This window comes from Anabrus simplex, chromosome 1, assembly GCF_040414725.1.
Source record: "Anabrus simplex isolate iqAnaSimp1 chromosome 1, ASM4041472v1, whole genome shotgun sequence".
Lineage (NCBI taxonomy): Eukaryota > Metazoa > Arthropoda > Insecta > Orthoptera > Tettigoniidae > Anabrus > Anabrus simplex.
In genome coordinates, this window is record NC_090265.1 from 94,074,589 (window position 1) to 94,101,732 (window position 27,144).

The following is a 27,144-nucleotide window of genomic DNA, read 5'->3' on the forward strand; positions in this document are numbered from 1 at the left end:
TTAAACTCGAGCAGCTCCTGCCATATACACGATGAAATGAGGAACAAATGACCACTATGGATGCTAACCAGAAAGTAAGATGGAGTGACATCTTCAGAAAGGATACGATTTCCTGGGAATGGATGCAAGGATTGTTTGACTTGTGACATGTGGTAACACAATTCTCAGAGCATGGTTTCACCACAAGAGTTTTCATCAACAGGACTCTCAGTGTATGTGCATGTTATATGAAAACAATGTGATAGATATCATGTCACGCAGTGTGTAAAAAGACCAAAGTAAGGACTAATCATCTTAAATATACTTTGCACATTTGTATGCTCTCCCTGTTCCAATATATTCTAGAATATTTATATTTATTTCTTCCTATTGTAGCATATTAAGAACAATTAATCTGCCACCTGGGCAACTGCCCTAAATGCAGATCAGTAGTGATTGATTGATTCTACTGTTTGAGTCACTAAGACCGGCAAGACTATCCAGACTATGTGAAATGTCGTATGGCTTTTGGTGCCGGGATATCCCAGGATGGGTTCGGCTCGCCAGGTGCAGGTCTTTCTATTTGACACCCGTAGGTGACCTGTGCGTCATGATGAGGATGAAATGATGATGAAGACAACACATACACCCAACCCCCGTGCCATTGGAATTAACCAGTTAAGGTTAAAGTCCCCGACCCAGCCGGGAATCAAACCCGGGACCCTATGAACCGAAGGCCAGTACGCTGACCGTTCAGCCAACGAGTCGGACATTAACTATGTAATCAGCATTAAGTGGCTGTGAGTTGCCAAAGAAATAAACATAATACAAATTTATTCAAAATTGCTAGAGTTACAATGGTTTAATGTGCAGTTTACATTAGGATACTCAATATTTATAACATACATACATACATACATACATACATACATACATACATACATACATAAATTATTATTATTATAGACCGTTATGCCTTTCAGCGTTCAGTCTGCAAGCCTCTGTGAATTTACTAAACATTGACCACAATCCTCTATTTGCAACTAGTGCTGTGGTCTCATTTAGTTCTATATCTGTTATCTTTAAATCGTTAAAAGCTGAGTCTAACCATTGTCATCTTGGTCTCCCTCTACTTTTCTTACCTTCCGTAACAGAGTCCGTTATTCTCTTAGGTAACCTATCCTCCTCCATTCGCCTCACATAACTCCACCACCAAAGCCTGTTTATGCGTACAGTTTCATCTATCGAGTTCATTCCTGACTTAGCCTTTTATCTCATCATTTCAAGTACCCTCCTGCCATTGTTCCCACCTATTTTTACCAGCAATCATTGATATAGATGTTGACTTCCAAAGGGAACCCAAAACATCTGTCCTGAATGAGTAAATTTATAATACCATTATAATGGTCCGCCATTGGACATTACAAATTTTCCAGCTAACTCATTCTATATCATCTGATGGCTGGGCAGGCGTCAATTTTTGGAAGTGAGATATGGCTCTCATGGTGCATTGGCACTGCTGGTTCCTTCAAGTAGCCTATGCAGTGGCCTACACGGTATGCACTAGCCTTGCGTCTGACGAGCCCAACTTAGCACACGAGGGCGAAACACAGGCAACCAAGAATGAGTTAGCTGGAAAATTTGTAATGTCCAATGGCGGACCATTATACCAGCAATCATTCTCGCTACTTTCATGTCTGTTACTTCTAACTTATGAATAAGATATCCTGAGTCAACCCTGCTTTCGCTCCCATAAAGCAAAGTTGGTCTAAAAACAGACCAAAGTAAAGATAGTTTCGTCTGGGAGCTAACTTCCTTCTTACAGAATACTGTTAATTGCAACTGTGAGTTCACTGCATTAACTTTACTACACCTTTATTCAATCTCATTAACTATATTACCATCCTGGGAGAACACACAACCTAAATACTTGAAATTTCTACCTGTTCAATCAATCAATCACTACTAATCTGCATTTAGGGCAGTCGCCCAGGTGGCAGATTCTCTATCTGTTGTTTTCCTAGCCTTTTCTTAAATGATTGCAAAGAAATTGGAAATTTATTGAACATCTCCCTTGGTAAGTTATTCCAATCCCTAATTCCCCTTCCCATAAACGAATATTTGCCCCAATTTGTCCTCTTGAATTCCAACTTTATCTTCATATTGTGATCTTTCCTACTTTTAAAGACACCATCCAAACTTATTCATCTACTGATGTCCTCCCACGCCATCTCTCCACTGACAGCTCAGAACATACCACTTAGTCAAGCAGCTCGTCTCCTTTCTCCCAAGTCTTCCCAGCCCAAACTTTGCAACATTTTTGTAATGCTACTCTTTTGTTGGAAATTGCCCAGAACAAATCGAGCTGCTTTTCTTTGGATTTTTTCCAGTTCCTGAATCAAGTAATAATGGTAAGGGTCCCATACACTGGAACCATACTCAAGTTGAGGTCTCACCAGAGACAAATATGCTCTCTCCTTTACATCCTTACTACAACTCCTAAATACTCTCATAACCATGTGCAGAGATCTGTACCCTTTATTTACAATCATATTTATGTGATTACCCCAATGAAGATCTTTCCTTATATTTATACCTAGGTATTTACAATGATCCCCAAAGGGAACTTTCACCCCATCAACACCGAATTAAAACTGAGAGGACTTTTCCTATTTGTGAAACTCACAACCTGACTTTTAACCCCGTTTATCATCATACCATTGTCCACCGTCCATCTCACAACATTATCGAGGTCACCCTGCAGTCAATCATAATCTTGTACCTTATTTATTACTCTGTACAGAATAACATCACCTGCGAAAAGCCTTATCTCTGATTCCACTTCTTTACACATATCATTGATATATATAAGAAAACATAAAGGTCCAATAATACTGCCTTGAGGAATTCACCTCTTAATTTTTACAGGGACAGATAAAGCTTCATCTACTCTAATTCTCTGAGTTCTATTTTCTAGAAACAGAGCCACCCAATCAGTCACTCTTTTGTCAAGTCCAATTGCACTCATTTTTTCCAGTAGTCTCCCATGATCTACCCTATCAAATGCATTAGATAAGTCAATCGCAATACAGTCCAATTGACCTCCTGAATCCAGGATATCTGCTATATCTTGCTGGAATCCTACAAGTTGGGCTTCAGTGGAATAACCTTTCCTAAATCCAAACGGCCTTCTGTCAAACCATTTATTAATTTTGCAAACATGTCTTATATAATCAGAAAGAATGCTTTCCCAAAGCTTACATACAATGCATGTCAAACTGACTGGCCTGTAATTTTCAGCTTTATGCCTATCATCCTTCCCTTTATATACAGGGGCTACTATAGAAACTCTCCATTCATTTGGTAAAGTTCCTTCATGCAAACAAAAATCAAACAAGTACTTCAGATATGGTACTATATCCCAACCCATTGTCTTTAGTATATCTCCAAAAACCTTATCAATTCCAGCTGCTTTTCTAGTTTTCAACTTTTGTATCTTACTGTAAATGGCATTGCTGTCATAGGTAAATTTTAATACTTCTTTAGTATTAGTCACCTCCTCTATCTGGACATTATCCTTGTAACCAACAGCCTTTACATACTGCTGACTGAATACTTCTGCCTTTTGAAGATCCTCGCATACACACTCCCCTTGTTCACTAATTATTCCTGGAATGTCCTTCTTGGAACCTGTTTCTGCCTTAAATTACCTATACATACTCTTCCATTTTTCACTAAAATTAGTGTAGCCACCAATTATGCTTGCCATCATGTTATCTTTAGCTGACTTCTTTGCTAGATTCAATTTCCTAGTAAGTTCCTTCAATTTCTCCTTACTTCCACAGCCATTCCTAACTCTATTTCTTTCCAACCTACACCTCCTTCTTAGTCTCTTTACTTCCCTGTTATAATATAGTGGATCTTTACCATTCCTTACCACCTTTAAAGGTACAAACCTATTTTCACATTCCTCACATTTTCACATTCCGATCATAGTTGCTTATTAAAAACTCCCTCATGCCTGTTTTATCAGCCATATTGTACTGCCTAACAGTCCTAATTTTAATCTCTTCCTTTCTTTCACTTTTACTTTTAATTACCACAAAAACAGCTTCGTAATCACTTATACCATCTATTACTTAGGTTTCTCTATAGAGCTCATCTGGTTTTACCAGCACCACATCCAGAATATTCTTCCCTCTAGTTGGTTCCATCACTTTCTGAATCAGATGCCCTTCCCATATTAACTTATTTGCCATTTGTTGGTCATGCTTCCTGTCATTTGCATTACCTTCCCAAGTGATATTTGGTAAATTGAGATCACCCGCTACGATCACGTTCCTTTCCTTATCGTTTCCCACATAGCTGATTATCTTATCAAATAATTCTGAATCAGCATCTGCGCTACCCTTTCCTGGTCTGTACACTCCAAAGACATCTAGTTGCCTATTATCTTTAGAAATGAGCCTTACACCCATAATTTCATGTTTTTCATCCTTAACTTTTTCGTAGCTTACAAATTCTTCTTTCACGAGAATGAATACTCCCCCTCCTACCTTTCCTACCCTATCTCTACGATACACCCTCCAGTTCCGTGAGAAAATTTCTGCGTCCATTATATCATTTCTCAGCCATGGTTCAACCCCTATTACAATATCTGGTAAGTATATATCTATTAAATTACTTAATTCTATTCCTTTCTTTACAATACTTCTACAGTTGAGCATTAACAGTTTTATGTCATCCCTACTTGATTTCCAGTTCCCTGTTCGCTTAACACCGCTGCCTAGCGCACCCTGTTTCCTGAATGTACCTCCCTATAACGCTTCTAAATAAATTTCCTAACTTATATGTACCACTGCGGTTTAAGTGAAGGCCATCTGATCGCAGATCCCTATCTCCTATCCACCCATTAGGATCTAGAAATTTCACTCCCAGTTTCCCACATACCCACTCCATAGTCTCATTTAAATCCCCAATCACCCTCCAGGCAGTATCCCTCCTACACAGTATCCCACTGATGACAATCTCCGCTTCCTTCAACTTCATCCATGCTGCATTTACCAGATCCCACACATCTCGAACTATGTTGGTACTTATACCTGCTTGTCTTACGTTGTTAGTACCAACGTGAAACACTACCACCTTCTCCTTTCCCTCCTCCTTCTCTTCTACTTTCTTCAACATCTGCCTTAACCTAATTCCTGGATAACACTCTACCCTGGTACCCTTTCCTCCACACACTTTCCCGACATGTCTAATGATAGAATCCCCCATGACCAGAGCCTCAACCCTACGCACCTCATTTGATTCCCTCCCCACGTGGTCAGTCCTATCTTTCCTGACAGCTGCAGAAGCTACTTCCTCCTCCCTTTTCTCCATCCCATGACCCTGTTCCACCTGTCTTTTCCTATCCACTACTCCACATTTCCCTTTCCTACATCTTCCTTTTCACCTACTTCCAAACTTCTCGGCAACAGTTCCCTGTTCCTCATCTTCCCTCGGTTGTTCTACCTGTAGTGACTCGTACCGATTTCTCACCGACACCTGTCCTGAATTTTGATTCTGAATGGAGCCCTTAGCCTGCAATCTCCTTCCCCTTAAAACATTAGACCACCTGTCTTCCACAATTCTCCCATTTCCTTCCAATCCCTCTATTTCACCTACTGTATCCTGTACATTGTTTGGAGGCCTACTTTCTTTCCTGTCCTCTGAGAGTATCCTAATTATCACCCTCAGGCTCTCCAACTACTCCCTCATACTACTTAATGCCTGGCCACACCCACAGTTCCTACACTCGCACTGCATAGGCATTTTTTACTAAATAATGAAAAGGAAAGGAAAAATAAGATAACTTATTCTGTGCAAAATAAAAATGAAAGGAAAGAAATATTGTCTAGTTTAGTTCACAAAGAACACACGACAGTAAGTTATTTAATACAGGCTACTACTACACTACAATACTACTTAATTGTACTATTTTTATCCCTACAACATGCTAACATGATGAAAATTGCTATTAATTACTGGAAGCAGAGAATAATACACAAGAATTACACAATTCTTAACTGCAGTTAAGTCTACCCTAATTACAACAACAGAATTTTAGTAAGAGAGTTACTACAGATACCACAGAAACGGTACTATACTATACAAATATTTCACAGTAATAGAATAAACACACTACTTTCTAATAAGATGCTATAATACACTACAATAATTTTAAACTACGTTCAGACTAAGTACAGATACTACAATACACTACAATAATTTTAAACTACGTTCAGATGTATTCTAATTACAACAGGTTATTACCAAGCTTGCAGCTTGTATCACCAATCTGACATTCAATTCTGTTGAATTTCTTACCTACCAATATCAATTTAGTCTTCGAAAGGCTAATTTTCATACCATACTGATTGCACCTATTTTCAAATTCCAAGATATTAGACTGCAGGCTTTCGGCACAATCTGTAATTAAGACCAAGTCATCAGCTTAGGCCAGACTGCTTACTCCTACTGAATCCCTCCCTGCCACTTTATACCTTTCAGCAGATGATCCATGTAAACTACGAACAGCAAACGTGAAAGATTACAGCCTTGTCTAACCCCTGTAAGTACCCTGAACCAAGAACTCATTCTACCATCGATTCTCACTGAAGCCCAATTGTCAACATAAATGCCTTTGATTGATTTTAATAATCTACCTTTAATTCCATAGTCCCCCAGTATGGCAAACATCTTTTCCCTCAGTACCCTGTCATATGCTTTCTCTACATCTACAAAATATAAACACCGCTGTCTATTCCTTTTGTAGCATTTTTCAATTACCTGGCGCATACTGAAAATCTGATCCTGACAGCCCCCTGTGGTCTGAAACCACACTGGTTTTCATCCAACTCCTTCTCAACCATTGATTGCACCCTCCCTGCCCAGATGCCAGTGAATACTTTATCTGGTATACTAATCAATGAGATACCTTGATAATTGTTGCAATCCTTCCTGTTCCCTTGCTTATTATAGATAGGTGCAATTACTGCTTTTGTCCAATCTTACCGACACTCCATGCTAATCTTACTACTTTATGAAGCCATTTCATCCCTACCTTCCCACCATACTTCACCATTTCAGGTCTAATTTCATCTGTTCCTGTTGCTTTATGACAGACGCCACATCTTTTGATCGGCCGGGTGACGCTTCACCTTTACCTTTGCATCCAGCCGAGCTAAATTGCTTATCGGTTGACTCCACGTAGGAAGTCAGCCTTCCTGTCATGCCTCATTGTCTTATTCATGGCGGTGATCTCACCCTCAGAAACCATGACATCTTCAAGCAACTCCACAGCCAGGGTGTTCCTGCCGCACGTGTGACTTGAATAGAGACCAACTTTGTTCCCACATGATGGGTCCTTCTTCAACTTCCTACAGAGAACGCTGTCCTACGATTTCTTCAACATGGTATATACCTCTCTGGACACCTCCACCAAGTGACGACTTATGCCTCTGAGATGCCTGCAGGAACCACGCAGCCTCATCGGATATCTCAACATCAGACAACGTCCTCTTTTTCCATCATGCCCATTACTACCACTCTTACCTCCACTATCTCTACTATTCACACCTTCCCCCTACTTCCTACACCATGATGGTTACAGCACATCTTTATCCTATCATGACGTCTACTATTTCCAACCCTCCCACTCCTGTCTAACATAGTCAACAGTTTCCTGCCGATGCAACTGCCACCTCATCGTCTGCAGCACCAGCACGTCTACCATAACCACCAATATCGACTGACTGCACCTGCATCGTCCGCAGTGTGGACCCGCTACTCTCACCAGCAGACATCGTCACCGCACTCCACCTGGCAGAATCGCCCATTCGTAGAGCTTCTAGGATCTACAACGAAACTGGCCTGACATATTTAGTTCACCTCCATCTTCCAACTCCAGCAGATGCTCAACATCTCATCCACACTGGCACGCATCTCTATGGCAGCTACTATCACATCGAACCATCTCATTCTCCTCCCCAACCTGTAAACTATTCTCAAACTCGCCGTCCACGACCAGCTCCTCCTTTCCGTCCACCAAGTCCATACCTCAGTTCTTCCCCTCCCCCACCCCATTTCATTCCCCCTACACTGTCTACATCTCATCTCCTCCATCAATTACTCACCTCTCTTGTTAGCTTCTCTACCTTATTTCACATCCTCACCCTTTCCCTTACCCCTAGCACCCTCGTATAAATCATTCCTTCGTCCTATCTGAACTGTATAGCGTTGAATCCTACCTTTCCTCTCACTGCTTGTATTTACTAAGTATTACATCTCTGTATTCTCTGTTAATTCAATAAAGCTCATTACTTAAATAAAGCTCATAACACATCTACCCCCCCATCCCCCCTAGCCAAGAGGCAGCCTCTCCGCATCTCCTTTTCTAATATATCACCTTTCACCCATCCCCTTCATCTAACGCATCTCCTTTCCCTTTCCAATCTCATGGCCAGAGGGTGGGCATGACCCTTCAGGTGGCCTACCCCACCCCTTCAAGGTGGGGAATCAAAACATGCTCGAACGAATGAACTTTATGACAATGGAGTTTATTTACCATCCTTTCCACTTCCTCAAGCATAATTTCACCAACATCATTTTTCTGCTCCCCATGAGCTTGGCTGTTCGCAACAACACCAGGAAGATTTCCTTGTATGTTGAGAAGGTGTTCAAAATATTCCCTCTACCTCTCCAGTGATTCTCTGGGATCTATTATGAGTTCACCTGAATTACCCAAAACACTGTTCATTTTCTTTTTCCCTCCCTTCCTAAGATTCTTTATTACTGTCCAGAAAGGTTTCCCTGCTGCTTGACCTAGCCTTTCCAGGTTATTACCAAAATCTTCCCATGACTTCTTTTTGGATTCAACAACTATTTTGCTTTGCTTTGTTTCTTTCATCAACGTACAATTCCCTGTCTGCATCGGCCCTTGTTTGAAGCCATTTCTGATAAGCCTTCTTTTTACGCATACAAGCTGCTCTCACTTCATCATTCCACCAAGATGTTTGCTTTCTCCCATCTTTGTACACAGTTGTTCCTAGGTATTTCCTTGCTGTTTCTAACACAGCATCCCTTTTTGCCACCCATTCTCTTTCTACATCTTGAACCTGCTTACTGTCTACTGTTCAAAACTTCTCACTAATCATATCCATGTACTTCTGTCTAATTTCCTCATCCTGGAGATTTTCTACCCTTATTTGTTTGCAGACAGATTTTATTTTCTCAATCCTAGGCCTAGAGATACTTAGTTCACTACAGATCAGATAGTGGTCATCGAAAAATCCCCAGAAAACTCGAAGATTCCTAACAGACTTCCTGACTTCGAAGTTGGTTAAGATTTAGTCTATTATCGATCTGGTACCCCTAGCCTCCCATGTGTAGCGGTGAATAGCCTGATGCTTCAAGAATGTATTCATAGTAAATGAGTGAATGATGTGGGTAGATTTGGCACAGAAGTCCAGCAAATGCTTTCCATTCCCATTAGCTTCCATATCTTCCCCACTTTTACCAATCATCCTTTCGTATCCTTCAGTTCTATTTCCAACTCTCACATTGAAATCATGACCCTGACGACGACATCACTCAATGCTTCATAAAACTTGTCAACTTCATCCTCATCTGCACCCTCACATGGTGAATACACTGAGACAATTCTCGTCCTAATTCCTCCAACTGCCAAATCTACCCACATTATTCGCTCATTTACGTGCCTAACAGAAACTATGTTGCGTGCAATGGTATTCCTAATAAACAGCACTACCCCATACTCTGCCCTTCCCTTTCTAACACCCGTCAAGTACACTTTATAATCTCCTATCTCTTCCTCGTTATCTCCCCTTACCCATACATCACTTACTCCTAGCACATCCAGATGCATTCTCTTTGTTGACTCAGCCATTTACACTTTCTTTCCTCCATAAGCCCCATTAATATTTATAGCTCCGCATTGAATTCCATTTCATTCACCAAGTTGTTTCTAAGATGTCCCTCACCTGTCACATGGGAGTGGGACTCCATTACTCCCATAGGTCCAAGGCTTGCTTAAAATGTTCTGAGCTCGGTAAATCCATGAAGCAGGGTGCTACTCTACTTGCACATAGTCCAAGTGAGGATCTCTCCTCTAACAGGTTAGAGACCACCGGTGGGTTGTATAGTCCTAGCTGTCTGAGGACAAAGAGTATATGTCCGAGATGCCCACTCCCATTCCATAGCAACTGGTATTCCGACGCTCAGGACCACTTACTAGGCCACTCAGCCGTTGCCCATGGTTCATGAACTAGGACATGACTGTAGTAACCCACACCATGAACCATCACTATTTATAATACTCTATTAAATTTTTTTCTGCATCTAATGAAGTATGGCTTTTAAATCCACTCTTTCTCTGAAGCAGCTAATAAAGAAAGTACTTACAGTGAGGTTCTCCATTAAAGCAGAGCTACGTTCCTGTTTTGTAGGTTGAATTGTCTCCCATTCATCTTCGGACACTTGGCTTGATAGTTCTTTTTCTTCAGCTACTCTGCTGTCTACAGCCTGTGACAGACAGTACAGTAGCTCTTTTACATGGCACTCTATTCCACTCTATATGAAAAAAAGAAAGAAGATTTTACTGAATTTGATAAATAAATAAGGACATATAAAAGTGTATTTAAGTCATTATTTTAAGTTATAGACATACTGTATTTTACAGGTTGAGGCATCTTTGATCATCACTCTGATTACATTGTTGATGAATGAATTGCTGACTAAATAAGTAAATAAATACATTGCTTTAAATACCTAGGAGAACGGATAACGAAGTAAAAAAAAAGAAAAGACAGCCGTAGAAACCATAATGCACAAAATAGAAAGGATATTTCATATGACATAAAATGTCTCTCTATGATCAGACACAATTCACATCACATGCAGTAGACAACCATATTATACAAAACTGTCTTTCAAATAATAATGCTGGAAACTGACACAAGTGTCTGTTACTGAGGGTAGCCACTCAAAACTGGTTAATATATCTCAAGTGAGGTAATTCATTTATGCTTTAAGACAGTGGTGGTCTAATTCCTTTTAATTGTTATCATCACTATGTAATGGATGTCAATGCTGAGAAAAACATTTGTATATCAATTTAAGTCCAGACCAGACAGAATTAAAGTGAGAAATACAAGAGTTACCACTATTAAATAATAAAATATATTTAGATGGTTACTCACTACTCTGACTGGTCCAGAGTAGTAACAGTAAACATTACTTTATGTAACTTCCTAATATCTCTCTCTCTCTCTCTCTCCATTAGACTGTTATGACTTTCAGCATTGTCTGCAAGCCTCTGTGAATTAGGTGAGCACCTCCCATCCACAATCTTCCACTTGCAACAAGATCTGTGGCTTTGTTAGAAACTGAGTCTAAACATTGTTGCTTTGGCCTCCCTTTACTTTTCTTACCCCCCACGGCCGAGTTCATTTTTCTCCCAGGTAATCTAACTCCCTTCATTCGCCTTACACTACCGCACCACCAAAACCTGTTTATGCACACCATCCTTCATCCAACAAGTTTATTCGTAATTTAGCCTTTATACCTCATTCCAAATACCTTATTGCCATTGTTCTCACCTGCTTGTATGAGCAATTATTCTCACTACTTTCATATCTGTTAACTCCAGCTTACAAATAAGATATCTTGAGTTCACCCGGTTTTGACTCTTGTACAGCAAAGAACAAACCAATGTGAAGACAGTTACTGTTGATTGGAACTATGAGTTCACAGCATTTACTACATTGCACTTTGATTCAGTTTCACTTAGTATATGACCATCCTGGGAGAATAAATATCCTAATTGCTTGAAATGATGATACAGATGTTGATTCCCAGAGGGAACCTGAAATATTTGTCCTAAATGAGTAAATTTATAATATCAATATACTTCGTCCATTATTGGACATTATACATTTTCAAGGTAAAGCCCCAGTGAGCCAAGTTGGGCAAATATTTCAGGTTCCCTATGGGAACCAACATCTGTATCATCTGATGGACAAGCAGGGATCAATTTTTGAACATGAGTGCATTGGCACTGCCGATGTCTCCAAGTAGCCTACACAGTGGCCTCCATGCCATTGGTAGATGCAGAGTGGGTCTCGGCCCGTAAGTGGTCACGGCTGGTCCGTGGTCCAACAGCTCTGCACTGTGACTGGCCAACTGAGCAGAGGAGGGGTGGCCACGGCTCTCCCATGGCTCTACGCCTCTGCATTCGGAAGATGGGACAGTGCTGGACCTCATGGCTGGCTCCATCCGTCGACTGTCCTGAGAATGGTTTTCCATGGCTTTTTTATTCTCCTGCACTAAGGCGAATGTCAATACAGTTCCTAGTATAGGCCACGGCCACCAACCCCTCACCTTCTCCTTCACCGTAACAAATCTCCCGATCTGAAAGATGGTGTTACCATCTAAGAAGCCTGTCTCCTCCTTCAGGGGAGGTATTATTATTATTATTATTATTATTATTATTATTATTATTATTATTATTATTATTATTATTATTATTATTATTATTATTATTATTATCGTATGGCATTTACAAGCATAATCTGTAAAAATATACAAATTAAAATATAGAGGTAATTAAACTAGAATGTCCAGCTTCGACAACCAGTCCACTGCACTTGGTGTCAATTCATGCAGAGTCCGTAAACCATCCTTAAATGCTGACAGTGGACAGCTCTCAACAACATGAAGCAATGTCTGCTTCTCAGCACCACACTCACACGCAGCACTTTCACAATATCCCCACTTTTACATCATATATCAGCACCTGCTGTGGCCTGTTCTGAAACGGTTGAGTTTTGACCACTCATGTCGAGGAAGATCGAAACCTGGCACTTTCTTCGTTGGTTCTTTAATCAGAAAGGTGTTGGTGGGTGGACATTGTTCCCATCACTGTCTCCATTCTGCTGTTACACTGAATTTTTCATAGGAGTGTAGATCGGTCCAGAGTGGATTCATGGATTTTAACCTCATCACAGGTGGATCTCGTAAGGCATTGAACAAAAGTGAGTTCCTGTGTGCAAAGGTCTTCTTGAGCAACTGTACTTTCGCTGCTTTTCTCCTCAGATCTGGAGGAGTAATGTTTGCTAAAACAGGCAGCCACTGAGTTGGAGTGGACCTCACTGTACCAGTAACAACTCTCATGGTTTCATTGAGCTGTATGTCAATCTTGCTCGAATGTACGCTGTTTTCCCACACAGGAGCGCAGTACTCACCAACCGAGTATACTAGAGAAAGTGAAGCAGTGCGAAGAGTGTTTGCATCTGCACCCCAGTTGCTGCCCGCTAGTTTATGCAGTAGATTTCCTCTTGTACTCAGCTTCTTTGACAGATTCGAGCAATGCTGTTGAACGACAAGGACCGATCCAGTGTGACACCCAGATATTTTGGGAAGAAGTTGTGGGAGACTTCTGTTCCGTTAAAAAGCACATGTAGCTTCCGATTAGCTTCCATGTTATGCAAGTGGAATGCTGTTACTTCCGCTTTACTAGGATTTGGTTGGAGTCTCCATTTGTGAAAATAGTTACACATGGTAGCTAGGTCCTCTGTAAGTACATCCTCGCAGTGTGCCAAATCCGTACTCTGAGTAATTAAAGCTAGATCATCTGCAAACTGTATCTTCTTTGAAGTTGTTCTTGGCAGGTCATGGATGTAAAGATTGAATAGAATGGGAGATAAAACTGACCCTTGGGGTAAACCATTATTTAGAGATCTCCACCTGCTTCTTTCACCATTCAGAAATACAGCAAGTCGAAGGGTTGGATAACATGTTGTTTAGTAAGCATGCTAACTTCTGACAAGGGATGACTTGAACAAACTTGAGCAACAGTCCCTCTCTCCAGACCGTGTCATAGGCTGATGTAAGGTCAACAAAAGCTGCAGCAGTGTTCAGTCTTTTCTGGAATCCTGCTTCAATCTCTGTTGTCAGTGTTAACACCTGATCACAACAACTACGATTCTTTCTGAAACCCCCTTGCTCAACTGGGATGACTCTTTCTATTGCTTCCTGGATACGGTTAAGTATAATTCTTTCAAGCATCTTGTAGATTACGCTAAGGAGTGAAATTGGTCGATAATGTGAAGCATCAGTTCCTTCCTTTCCTGGTTTCAAGACTGCAATTACTTTGGCTTGTTTTAACAACTTAGGTAATTTACCAGTTCATAGAATTTCATTGAAGAAGTTGACTAGCCATTGTTTTGTACCAGGGCCTATGGCCTTCAGAAACTCAGGATAGATTTCATCCAGACCAGCAGCTTTATTTATCTTTATCTTGGATAGAGCCTTTTCCATTTCTTCAGTACTGAAGTCCCAGGAATACTCCGGATGGGATGTCAACTGTGATCTTCTCGTTCTTAGTTGCTTCTTAACACTCCTTGCGTGTACCTTGTCCAACTTCACTCTAGAGATTTGTGTCAGTCTGGAGGCAATGGTGTTTGCGTTCATTGGCAAACTTCTGCGTTTCATTGTAGGGTCACTACCAAGTTTTCTTATGAGGTTCCAGGCTTTACGACTAGAGTGTGTGAAGTCCATCTCTGCTGTAGTTCTGTGCCACTTCTCTCTCCTAGATTTATTTAGAGCCCTTAGCAACTCATCAGCTGTTGTTTTATTAGGAGAGTTCTGATATTCAGTGTAGAGCTGATTACATTCTTCTGACCATCCTGATATATACGTCTTACGATATCCCCGAGGAATGAACTTCCAGCATTAGCTTTTATGGCATTGACAAATCTATTGTAATTTTCAGGAACTGGTCGTATCCACTGTACAGTGTTATCAAGTCCTTCTGCAAATTTATCCCACTTTGCTAGTCGAAAATTCCAATGAGGTTGTGGTACTGAAGACACAAGAGGGATTTCAGTGCCATAGTAAATAATAACTGGTCTGTGTTGACTGTGAGGAAAGGAACTGATGACCTTTCGTTGTACCATGTGTTGATTCTCAGGAGTTGACTGTGACACTATGCACAGGTCAGGAGAATAATCCTTTAGCCATCTGCCAGAATGAAATGTGCCAGGATGTTTAGCATTGTGGACGAGATGTAGGGAGTTTGCTTCAATCCAGTTATTTAGGTTGGACCCATTGTCATCTTCAAATTCGTATCCCATGCTGGGCTGTGACTATTGAAATCTCCGACGTACAAAACAGGGTGATCAAAAACTTTTAATGAATGACTGGACCAAATGACTGCTGGTGGTTTATAGATATTCACAACAGTAATGCCTGAGATTTCCACTGCCAGGACAGAGATATCTGTTGAGTTGTCTTCATAAACAACTTTAAAATCAGTTAACTGGGATCTGATATAAGTTGCGATCCCATAACGCTCATCATTGATTGCCCCTGCGAGATTGTAACCGCCTATTTTTCCTCTTCTGTAGAGATCTTCACTGTCACTGGTATGTGTTTCCTGTAGTGCTATCAAATCCACGTTGTTCTCCAGCATAAGGTGAGACAGATACTGACTCTTTGGTGGTGATATGGATTCGATATTTAAGTGACAAATGCAGAGATTGTTACCAAGTCTGGTTGACAAGTGTTCTGGTTGGTACTGAAAAGGACTGTTAGTGGACATAGTACTTGCAATCATCTGCTTGTTGCTGTGTAACAGCACCTTCGTGGAAGAATCAGCCGGTGTACCTCCGTTTCCCAGGGAATGCCCGAATGCCTTATCTAGCACTCTTTAGGGAGGCTCCTTCCGTGTTCCCCAGGGGAGGAATGAAAACATTTTAGTAGTAGTTGCCCCCATGGTATACACTAGCCATGCGTCTTGGTAGGTGTGCTATTTACCAAATAAATACTTAGCACACTGGGGTGAAACGCCGGCAACCAGGAATGAGTTAGCTGGAAAATTTATAATGTCAAATAACGGACCAACTATATTGATATTATGCTTGAAACGATCCACCTATTCCAGTTTCGTACTTCCTACCTGTATTTAATCCTCATAATTTTCTTCTTTTTTTTTTTTTTTCTTTCTTTTTTTCTTCTTTGAAATACTCTGTACCTCTCTGTAAGCTCCAAGATATCAGATTGTAGGCTTTCAGCACAGTCTGCCATTTAGCCTAGGTCAGCAGCATAGGCAAAACTGCTTAATACATTCCACCCAGCTTAATTTCTCCCAGTCATTTTACACTTTTCAGTAAATGATCCATGTATATAAAAAACAACAAAGATGAAAGATTACCACCTTGTCTCTGTAACTACTGTTAATCAAGAATGCATTATATTGTTACATGCCAGCCCAGTGGTAACCCCTTTCAGTACTTCCTGGAAAGGGCTAGTGAGTCACATGACCAGGGAGCTCCCAGCCAGCCTGGAGGGCAGAGATGGCTTTTCTGTGTATTGATCTCTTCGGCTGGTTTTCCCGTGGGTTTCTGGAAGATGCAACAAGAATGTTCCGTCTCTAGCCACATCACGAATGTTCTGGTAAACATCACCTGAGCTATGAAAAGGAGGCCAGCTGTGGATAGTCGGTCAGTCAGTCAGTGTTAGAGTCAATGTGTGACCCCATGGTGGAGTCTATGTTGGACTCAGTGCAGGAGTCAGTGTTGGACAGTGTTCAACATGGTGTTGGAGTTGGAGTTGATGTGTTAGGGTTTAGTGGCTGGGCTGAGGGTGGCAGCTATGTTGGCTAATATTAAGGAAGTGTTAAAATTTACCTATAATAACAACAACATTTAAAATAAGATACAAAAGTTGAAAACTAGAAAAGCAGCTGGAAGTGACAAGATTTCGGGGGATCTACTAAAGACAATGGGTTGGGATATGGTACCATATCTGAAGTACTTATTTGATTATTGTTTGCATGAAGAAGCCATACCAAATGAATGGAGAGTTGCTATAGTAGCCCCTTTGTATAAAGGAAAGGGTGATAGATATAAAGCTGAAAATTATAGGCCAGTTAGTTTGACATACATTGCATGTAAGCTTTGGGAAAGCGTTCTTTCTAATTATATTAGACGTGTTTGCAAAATTAATAACTGGTTTGATAGAAGGCAGTTCAGGTTTAGGAAACATTATTCCACTGAAGCTCAGCTTGTAGGATTCCAGCAAGATATAGCGGATATCCTGGATTCAGGAGGTCAAATTAATTGTATCGTGATTGACCTGTCTAGGGAATTTGATAGGGTGGATCATGGGAGACTACTGGCAATAAATGAGTGCAATACAACTTGACAATAGAGTGACTGAATGGGTTGCTATATTTCTAGAAAATAGAACTCAGAGAATTAGAGTAGATGAAGCTTTATCTGACCCTAAAGTAATTAAGAGGGGAATCCCTCAAGGGAGTATTATTGGACCTTTATGTTTTCTTATACATCTAAATGATATGAGTAAAGAAGTGGGATCAGGGATAAGAATTTTTGCAGATGATGTTATCCTCTATAGAGTAATAAATAAGTTACAAGATTGTGAGCAACTGCAAAATGACCTCAATAATGTTGTGAGATGGACAGCAGGCAATGGTATGATGATAAACGGGGTTAAAAATCAGGTTGTGAGTTTCACAAATAGGAAAAGTCCTCTCAGTTTTAATTACTGTGTTGATGGCATGAGAGTTCCTTATGGGAATGATTCTAAGTACCTAGGTGTTAATATAAGGGAAGATCTCCATTGGGGTAATCACATAAATGAGATAGTAAATAAAGGGTACAGATCTCTGCATATGGTTATGAGGTTGTTTAGGGCCAAATATATTTGAGTGGTGTCTTTAAAAGCAGGAAAGATCACAATATGAAATAAAGTTGGAATTCAAGAGGACAAATTGGGGTAAATATTCATTTATAAGAAGGGGAGTAAGGGATTGGAATAACTTACCAAGGAAGGTGTTCAATAAATTTCCAGATTCCATATTTCCATTTAAGAAAAGGTTAGGAAAACAGTAGATAGGTAATCTGTCACCTGCAGATCAGGATTGATTGATTGATTGATTGATTGATTGATTGATTGATTGATTGATTGATTGATTGATTGATTGATTGATTGATTGATTGATTGATTGACTGATTGATTGATTGTCCCATCTGAATCTGAACGAGGAGTGGTTGTTGTTGTGTTGGAGTGTCGAGTGAGTACCTGGACTGAAGAAGGCGTACAGATCAGAAGGATGTGTACTGCCTTAGAGTACTCTTTCTCTCTATCTCTGTGTGTGTGTGTATGTGAGAGAGAGAGAGAAAGAGAGAGCGAGAGAAAGAGAGGACCGTCACAGAGTCAGCGCCTGGAACAGCTATTGTGAGTGTAATTGGAACGGTGTAGTATTGCCCTGCTGATTAACACTGTTCTGTTCACTGTGTTTGACTATGTGAATTAAGTGGACTGTCCCTGGAATTGAACCAAGGAACAGTCATCATGCTTTGTATGGCAAGTACCCCTGTGTTCAAGTCTAACTGTCTGCACACAGCTGCTGTATGGGGTGACTGGACTTGGAGAAGTGAAAGTAAGGCAAACCTGTCAATCAGGATTACCATTCCCAGGTAATATGACTGACCTGGACTTCCTGCTGTGTGTATAAAGAATGGAGACATGTAAATAGACAGCAATTAGTAAGTGTGGTCATTCATGGCTGAATAGAATTATTGTGTGTGTATATATGTATGTGTGCATTTATTGGGTCATCCTGAAATAAATTGGAGTAATAAAACAGATGGAGTTTTATTCGTAACAAAATCATCAATTCTTACTGCAGCCTGATTGTCAACATAAATGCATTTCATTGCCTGTAATAACTTAATCCTAATCTCTTAGTACAGGTGCCATCCTTTCACACAGTACTGTACTGTGTCGTATGCCTTCTTTAGATCTAGAAACTTAAACGTAACTGTCTAATCCTAATGTAATATTGTTCAATTACTTGACACCTACTGAAAACCTGGCCTTGATAGCCACTCTGTAATCTGAAACCACACTGATTATTTCATACTCGCTACGACTGATCACGTTCTCCTTTCCAAATGCCTGTGAACACATTGCCTAGTATACTGATTTATGAAATACCTTGATAGTTGTTACAAATCAATCAATCACCTAGGCCTTTCCTGTCCCATCGTCGCCATAAGACTTATCTGTGTTAGTGCGACGTAAAGCAAATAGCAAGGGAAAAAAACCTACTTATAAAGTCTACTTGTCTACTCATGTCATTCCACGCCATCTGTCCACTGACAGCTTAGAACATACCACTTAGTCAAGCAGCTTGTCTCCTTTCTCCCAAATCTTCCCAGCCCAAATTTTGCAACTATTTTGTAACGCTACTCTTTTGTCGGAAATCACCCAGAACAAATCGAGCTGCTTTTCTTTGGATTTTTTCCGGTTCTTGAATCAGGTAATCCTGGTGAGGGTCCAATACACTGGAACCATACTCTAGTAGGGGTCTTACCAGAGACTTATGCCCTCTCCTTTACATCCTTACTACAAATCCTAAACACCCTCATAACCACATGCAGAGATCTGTACCCTTTAGTTACAATCCCATGTATGTGATTACCCCAATGAAGATCTTTTCTTATATTAACACATAGATACTTACAATGATCCCCAAAAGGAACTTTCACCCCATCAATGCAGTAATTAAAACTCAGAGGACTTTTCCTATTTGTGAAACTCACAACCTGACTTTTAACCAAGTTTATCAACATACCATTGCCTACTGTCCATCTCACAACATTATCAAGGTCACATTGCAGTTGCTCACAATCTTGTAACTTATTTATTACTTTATACAGAATAACATCATCTGCAAAAAGCTTTACCTCTGATTCCACTTCTTTACTCATATCATTTCAATGTATATAAGAAAACATAAAGGTCCAATAATACTGCCCTGAGGAATTCCCCTTAATTATTACAGGGTCAGATAAAGCTTCGCCTACTCTAATTCTCTGAGATCTATTTTCTAGAAATATAGCAACCCATTCATTCACTCTTTTGTCTAGTCCAATTACACTCATTTTTGCCAGTAGTCTCCCATGATCTACCCTATTTAATGCTTTAGACAGGTCAATCGCGATACAGTCCATTTGACCTCCTGAATCCAAGATATCTGCTATATCTTGCTGGAATCCTACAAGTTGAGCTTCAGTGGAATTACCTTTCCTAAAATCAAACTGCCTTTTATCAAACCAGTTAATAATTTTGCAAACATGTCTAATATAATCAGAATGAATGCCTACCCAAAGCTTACATGCAACGCATGTCAAACTTACTGGCCTATAATTTTCAGCTTTATGGTATCACCCTTTCCTTTATACACAGGGGCTACTATAGCTACTCGCCATTCATTTCGTATAGCTACTTCAAGCAAACAATAATCAAATAAGTACTTCAGATATGGTACTATATCCCAACCCATTTTCTTTAGTATATCCCCAGTAATCTTATCAATTCCAACCGCTTTTCTAGTTTTCAACTTTTGTATCTTATTGTAAATATCATTGTTATCATATGTAAATTTTAATACTTCTTTAGCATTAGTCTCCTCCTCTATCTGGACATTATCCTTGTAACCAACAATCTTTACATACTGCTGACTGAATACTTCTGCCTTTCGAAGATCCTCACGTAGACACTCTCCTTGTTCATTAATTATTCCTGGAATGTCCTTCTTGGAACCTGATTCTGCCTTAAAATACATATACATACCCTTCCATTAATCACTAAAATTTGTATGACTGCCAATTATGCTTGCCATCATGTTATCCTTAGCTGCCTTCTTTACTAGATTCAATTTCCTAGTAAGTTCCTTCAATTTCTCCTTACTTCCACAGCCATTTCTAACTCTATTTCTTTCCAACCTGCACCTCCTTCTTAGTCTCTTTACTTCTCTGTTATAATATAGTGGATCTTTACAATTCCTTACCACCTTTAGAGGTTCCTTTGCTTATAGACAGGGAAAAGCACTGCTTTCAACCAATCAGGAGGTACCTTACTCACATTCTGTGTTAAACCTATTACTCTATGAAGCCATTTCACCTCTGCCTTCTCTCTGTATTTCATCATTGTAGGTCTATTTTCTTTTATTCCTGCTGCTTCATGACAATGTAGTCTGTGTGGCATCCTCCTTTGCAAATGCCTATGAACACCTTTCCTGATATGCTGATCTAGGGAATACCTTGATAATCAGAACGTACCTTACTCTCATTTCATGTTAAACCAATTACGGTACTCCTCAAATTTTACTGCCATTGTTATTTTCCTCTCAATGAACTCCATTGTTTAGGACTTCCCTTTGTTACTGTCTAGAAAGGATTCCCTGCTGTTTGGCCAAGCCTCTCCAGGTTATTACCCAAATTTTCCCATCATTTCCTCCTGGCCAGAGAGAAGGCGTCACCTTCCAGTTGGCCCGCCCCTCCCCGAAGGGACTGAAAACATTTCCTAGGTCCTAGGTCATTTCCTCTTGGACTCTAAAATAATTTATTTTTCTCTATTTTTTTTGTCTACATAGTATTCCTTATCTACAATGGTTCTTGTTTACAAGCCACCCTGACTTCATTATTCCACCAAGATATTTGCTTTCTCCCATCTTTACATGCAGTTGTACCCATGCATTTCCATACCGTTTGTGCAACAGTATCCCTGTAATGCCATCCATTCTCTTTCTACATCGTGACCTGCTGACTGTTGATTCCTTGGAACTTTTCACTAATCATATCCATGTACTTCTGTATAATTTCATTTTCCTAGAGATCTTTTTTGTTTCTTGTCCTATCTGATTTATGTTGCACCAACACATTGGAGACCTTCTACCCTTATCTATCTGCAGACAGACTTCACTTTCTCTATCCAATGGATAGTAAAGTATACTTATGTCCTCATAACAAGGTGGTGAAGCTCTTTACAGGCACACCCCCAATGGAGGTGAGCTGCATGTGCCATTTTAACCACATACAAGTACTCCTGCCATTTTTTTTTAAATTTCTGGCAGTACTGGGAATCGAACCTAGCCATCTGAGGACACCACCTAATAGTGCTAACCATTACAGTTATGGAGGCAGACCAAGGAATAGTAATACTTAGTTTCAGATCAGATAGTAGTCTGTACGAAAGATAAATCCCAAAATACCTAACCATTCATTCTTAACAGATTTCTTACACTCAAAGTCAGTTATGACATGGTTCTAGTGCTGTTAAACTCCCAGGTGGAGCAGTGAACAGCCATACACCTGAAAATGAATAATACAACTGCTAATCCTATACTAGCACAGAAATCCAGTAAACATTTCCTATTTTTATTAGCTTCCATATCTTCCCCACATTTACCAATTACTTTTTCATATCCTGCTGTTCTACTTCCAATTCTTGCATTGAAATTGCCCTTTAATATTACCCTGTCCTTTCTGTTGACCTTGACTATGATAAAACTTGTTCACTTCGTTCTCATCTGCTCTCTCACGTGGTAAATGCACTAAGATGATTTTAAGTCTTATTCCTGCAACCACCAAATCTATCTACATTGTTAGTTTATTTACAAGCCTAACAGAAACTATGTTGCTTGTTATTATTTTTCAAATGAGCAATCTCATCCCACACTCTACCCTTCCCCATTTAACACCTGTTAAGAACGCCTTGTAATCTCCCTTTACCCAAACATCATTAACTCCTAACACATTCAGATGTATCCCCTTCACTGACACAACTGGTTCTACTGTCTTTCATCCATTTGCCCCAGTAATATTGACAGTACCTCATTAAATTCCATTTTGTTCACCGAGTTGTTTCCAAGAGTACCTGGTCTGTCAAAATGGAAGTGGAATTCTGTCACGCCCATAGGTGTGGCTTACTAAATTTATGTGAAGTTGGGTGCTAGCCTACTTAGGCATAGTCCTAGCAAGAATTTCTCTCCCAACAGTTTAGGGACTGCTGGAGGATTGTATAGTCCTAGCTGCCTGAGCACAAGGAGGGCCAAAACTCATTCAGCTGTTACCCATGGTTCACAAACTAGGATGTGACAACAGTAAACCACACAAAAAACCACATCATTTCAAATTTATATAATAAAAAAATATATAAATCGGTAATCTGAAATACCTGCAATTCTGCGAATGAGAGCAAGAAACTCCTTAAATGTATTGCCAGTAGATTATTTGTTTAATGTCTATTATATACAGCTGATGTAAGTCCACCCAGAAGCTTTCTACAGCACAACATAGCTATTTCTGGGATTGCTGGAGTCCCTCTGGTTCATTTTGGATTTCAACTGGGGCAGAATTACGAAGTTCTCTTTACTGGCTAAGTAACAGAGTGGTTTTTCTTCCCACTTCAAGATATAATTTGTCAGCGGGTTTAGATGTTGCCATCCATGGTGATTTGAGCTATGGCCATAAAAGCCTACAAATGAAGGAAGATTAGATATTAATTATATTCTGCTCTCTTCATTGCAAATAATGTATATTTGGTACCCATCATGGGAAGAGGGTGTAACTCAGGTTACACATTGGCTGTAACATCATCCACAGCTATTTATCATGGAGTGATGATTACATTGATGAGGGAAAGATATTTCTTTCAGCCAAGGAGAGGAACTAGAAGGTACACTGCCATATTTAGCCTCTGTTTTTAATAATAATAATAATGTTATTTGCTTTACGTCCCACCGACTACTTTTATGGTCTTCGGAGACGTCGAGGTGACGGAATTTAGTCCCGCAGGAGTTCTTTTACGTGCCAGTAAATCTTCCAACACGAGGCTGTCGTATTTGAGCACCTTCAAATACCACCGGACTGAGCCAGGATCGAACCTGCCAAGTTGGGGTTAGAAGGCCAGCGCCTTGACCATCTGAGCCATTCAGCCCAGCCCTCTGTTTTTTACTAGATACACAGTATTTTCTAGAAATTTTTATTAATGGATGATATTTTCTTTAGTACAGGAGAATTCCCCCATCTAGAAAGCCAAGAATAACAGCCAAGAGGGTTTGTTGTGCTGACCACATGACACCTCGTGACCTGCAGGTGGGCTAAGCAGTAGTCGCATGGTAGGCCAAGGCCCTTCAGGGCTGTAGTGGCGTGAGGTTAGTTTTTTTACAGGAGAATTTTGATTTTTTTTTTTTAACCCTTTATTTTGTTCTTTACCCAAACAACAAAGTTTGTGCGGTAATCATTAATTCCCCTGATTCTTATTTAGTAGAATAGGTGCAATAGGAATATAAGACTGATTTTCATTAATTTTACGTACCTTACACCTTTCATGATATGCTGATCCATTGAAAGCATATGCTAGATTGTGACCTTCTCCCAATAAACCAAGAAGTTCTGTGTTGTTGTATGAGTTGTTAGTGTATGGCAATAAATAAAGCCATTCATCTAATGGCTGTACCAGTGATAAGGATATAGCCTGCACACAGAAGAAACATGTTACAGAACTGAGGAAACATATTCTTAATACAACATGTTGTTAAAGTAGACTTTTGAATTCATCAATACCAATATAATTCCAAGCTAGTTTGTCGAATGATATAATAAACAAATACAAAAAATTGCTTATTAGAGAGAAAGAAAACAAACAATTATGGTTTTACATCTGTAACTAACAAGAAAATATGAAAATTCAAAAGTGTGTGTGAAAGATAATATAATTAGTATAATATAAATACACATTCCTCCCCTGCGAGCCATGTGACCTTGCCATGGTAGGAAGGCTTGCGTGTCCCAATGAAGCAGATAGCCAAGCCGCAGGTGCAACCATATCGGATGGGTATTTGTTGAGAGACCAGACTAACGAATGGTTCATCGAAAGTGGGGTAGCAGTCTTTCGGAAGTTGCAAGGGCAGCAGTCTAGATGATTGACTGATATGGCCTTGTAATAATACTCAACATGGCTTTGCTGTGTTGATACTGCTACACGGCTGAAAGCAACGGGAAACTACAGCCATAACTAACTCCCAAGGACATGCAGCTCTCTCTGTATGAATGATGTACTGATGATGGCTTCCTCCCGGGTAAAAAATTCCGGAGGTAAACTAGTGCCTCATTTGGATCTCTGGGTGAGGACTACATGAGAGGGGGAGATCATCAGGAAGATGGATACTGACATTCTGCGAGTTGGAGCGTGGAATGTTAGAAGTTTGAATCATTGTGGTAGGTTAGAGAATATGAAAAGAGAGATGGATAGACTAAAGTTAGATGTAGTTGGTACAAGAAAAATACGTTGGCAGGAAGAACAGGATTTTTGGTCAGGCGGCTACCAAATTATCAACACAAAATCAAACAGGGGTAATGCAGGAGTTGGTTTAATAATGAATAAGAAAATAGGGCAACAGGTAAGCTGCTATGACCAGCATAGTGAAAGAATTATTGTTGTCAAGATAGACATCAAGCCAATGCCCACCACAATAGTGCAGGTCTATATGCCTAATAGTTCAGCGGATGATGAGGAAATCAAAAGAACATATGAAGAGATAGAAGATTTAATACAACATGTAAAAGGTGATGAGAATCTAATTGTAATGGGAGACTGGAATGCAGTGGTAGGCCAAGGAAGAGATGGTAATACAGTAGGAGAATTTGGATTGGGACAAAGGAACGAAAGAGGAAGTCGGCTGGTTGAATTCTGCACCGATCATAATTTAGTTCTTGCCAATACTTGGTTCAAACACCACAAACAACGGCTGTATATGTGGATGAGACCTGGAGACACGGGAAGGTATCAAATAGACTTCATTATGATTAGGTAGAGATTCAGAAACCAGGTGTTGGATTGCAAAACTTTCCCAGGGCCACAACTTGTTGGTCATGAAATGCCATCTGAAGCTGAAGAAATTGAAGAAAGGAAAGAATGCAAAAAGGTGGGATCTAGACAAGTTGAAAGAAAAGAGTTTGAGGGATTGTTTCAAGGAACATGTTGCTCAAGGACTAAATGAAAAGGCTGAAGAAACACAATAGAGGAAGAGTGGATAGTTATGAAAAATGAAGTCAGTAGGGCTGCTGAAGAAATGTTAGAAAGGAAGAAAAGATCAACTAAAAATCAGTGGATAACTCAGGAGATACTAGACCTGATTGATGAACGACGAAAATACAAGAATGCAAGAGATGAAGAGGGCAGAAAAGAATACAGGTGATTAAAGAATGAAGTGGATAGAAAGTGCAAGGTAGCTAAGGAAGAATGGCTGAAGGAGAAGTGCAAGGATGTTGAAGGTTGTATGGTCCTGGGAAAGGTAGATGCTGCATGCAGGAAAATCAAGGAAACCTTTGGAGAAAGGAAATCTAGGTGTATGAATATTAAAAGCCCAGATGGAAAGCCACTTCTAGGGAAAGAAGACAAAGCAAAAAGATGGCAGGAACATATCCAACAGTTGTATCGAGGTAAAGATGTAGATAATTTGGTTCTGGAAAAAGAAGAGGCTGTTGATGCTGATGAAATGAGAGACCCAATTTTGAGGTCAGAGTTTGGCGGAGCTGTGAGTGACCTAAATAGGAACAAGGCACCTGGAATTGATGACATTCCCTCTGAATTACTGACTGCCTTAGGAGAAACCAGCATGTCAAGGTTATTCCATTTAGTGTGTAAGATGTACGAGACAGGAGAAATCCCATCAGATTTTCGGCAGAATGATGTTATACCTATCTCCAAGAAAGCCGGTGCTGAAGGTGTGAAAACTACTGCACCATTAGTTTAGTATCTCATGCCTGCAAAATTTTAACAAGTATTATTTACAGAAGAATGGAAAAACAAGTTGAATCTGAGTTGGGAGAAGATCCATTTGGCTTCAGAAGAAATGTGGGAACACGTGAAGCAATCTTGACTTTATGTCTGATCTTAGAAGATCGAATCAAGAAGGAAAAGCCCACGTACATGGCATTCGAAGATCTAGAAATGGCATTTGATAATGTTGATTGGACCAAGCTATTTAAGATTCTGAAGGTGATTGGGATCAGTTACCGAGAACGAAGAATTACCTACAATCTGTATAAAAATCAGTCTGCAGTGATAAGAATTGAGGGCTTAGAAAAAGAAGCAGCAATCCAGATAGGAGTGAGGTAAGGCTGCAGTTTGTCCCCCCTCCTTTTCAATATTTACATAGAACAGGCAGTAAAGGAAATCAAAGACGAATTTGGAAAGGGAATCACAATCCAAGGAGAGGAAATCAAA

General features: G+C 40.0%; 1 protein-coding gene across 1 annotated transcript in view; it reads right to left on the reverse strand.

The window, feature by feature from the left end:
- Ir93a (Ionotropic receptor 93a) overlaps positions 1-27,144 on the reverse strand; it is a 177,033-nt gene that overhangs the window by 113,165 nt on the left and 36,724 nt on the right. The window contains exons 7-8 of the mRNA XM_067135809.2: positions 24,232-24,390; positions 10,444-10,611 (exon numbers count right to left, since the gene is read on the reverse strand). Of these exons, the coding sequence (XP_066991910.2) occupies positions 10,444-10,611; positions 24,232-24,390 (327 nt within the window). The remainder of the gene's footprint in view (positions 1-10,443; positions 10,612-24,231; positions 24,391-27,144) is intronic.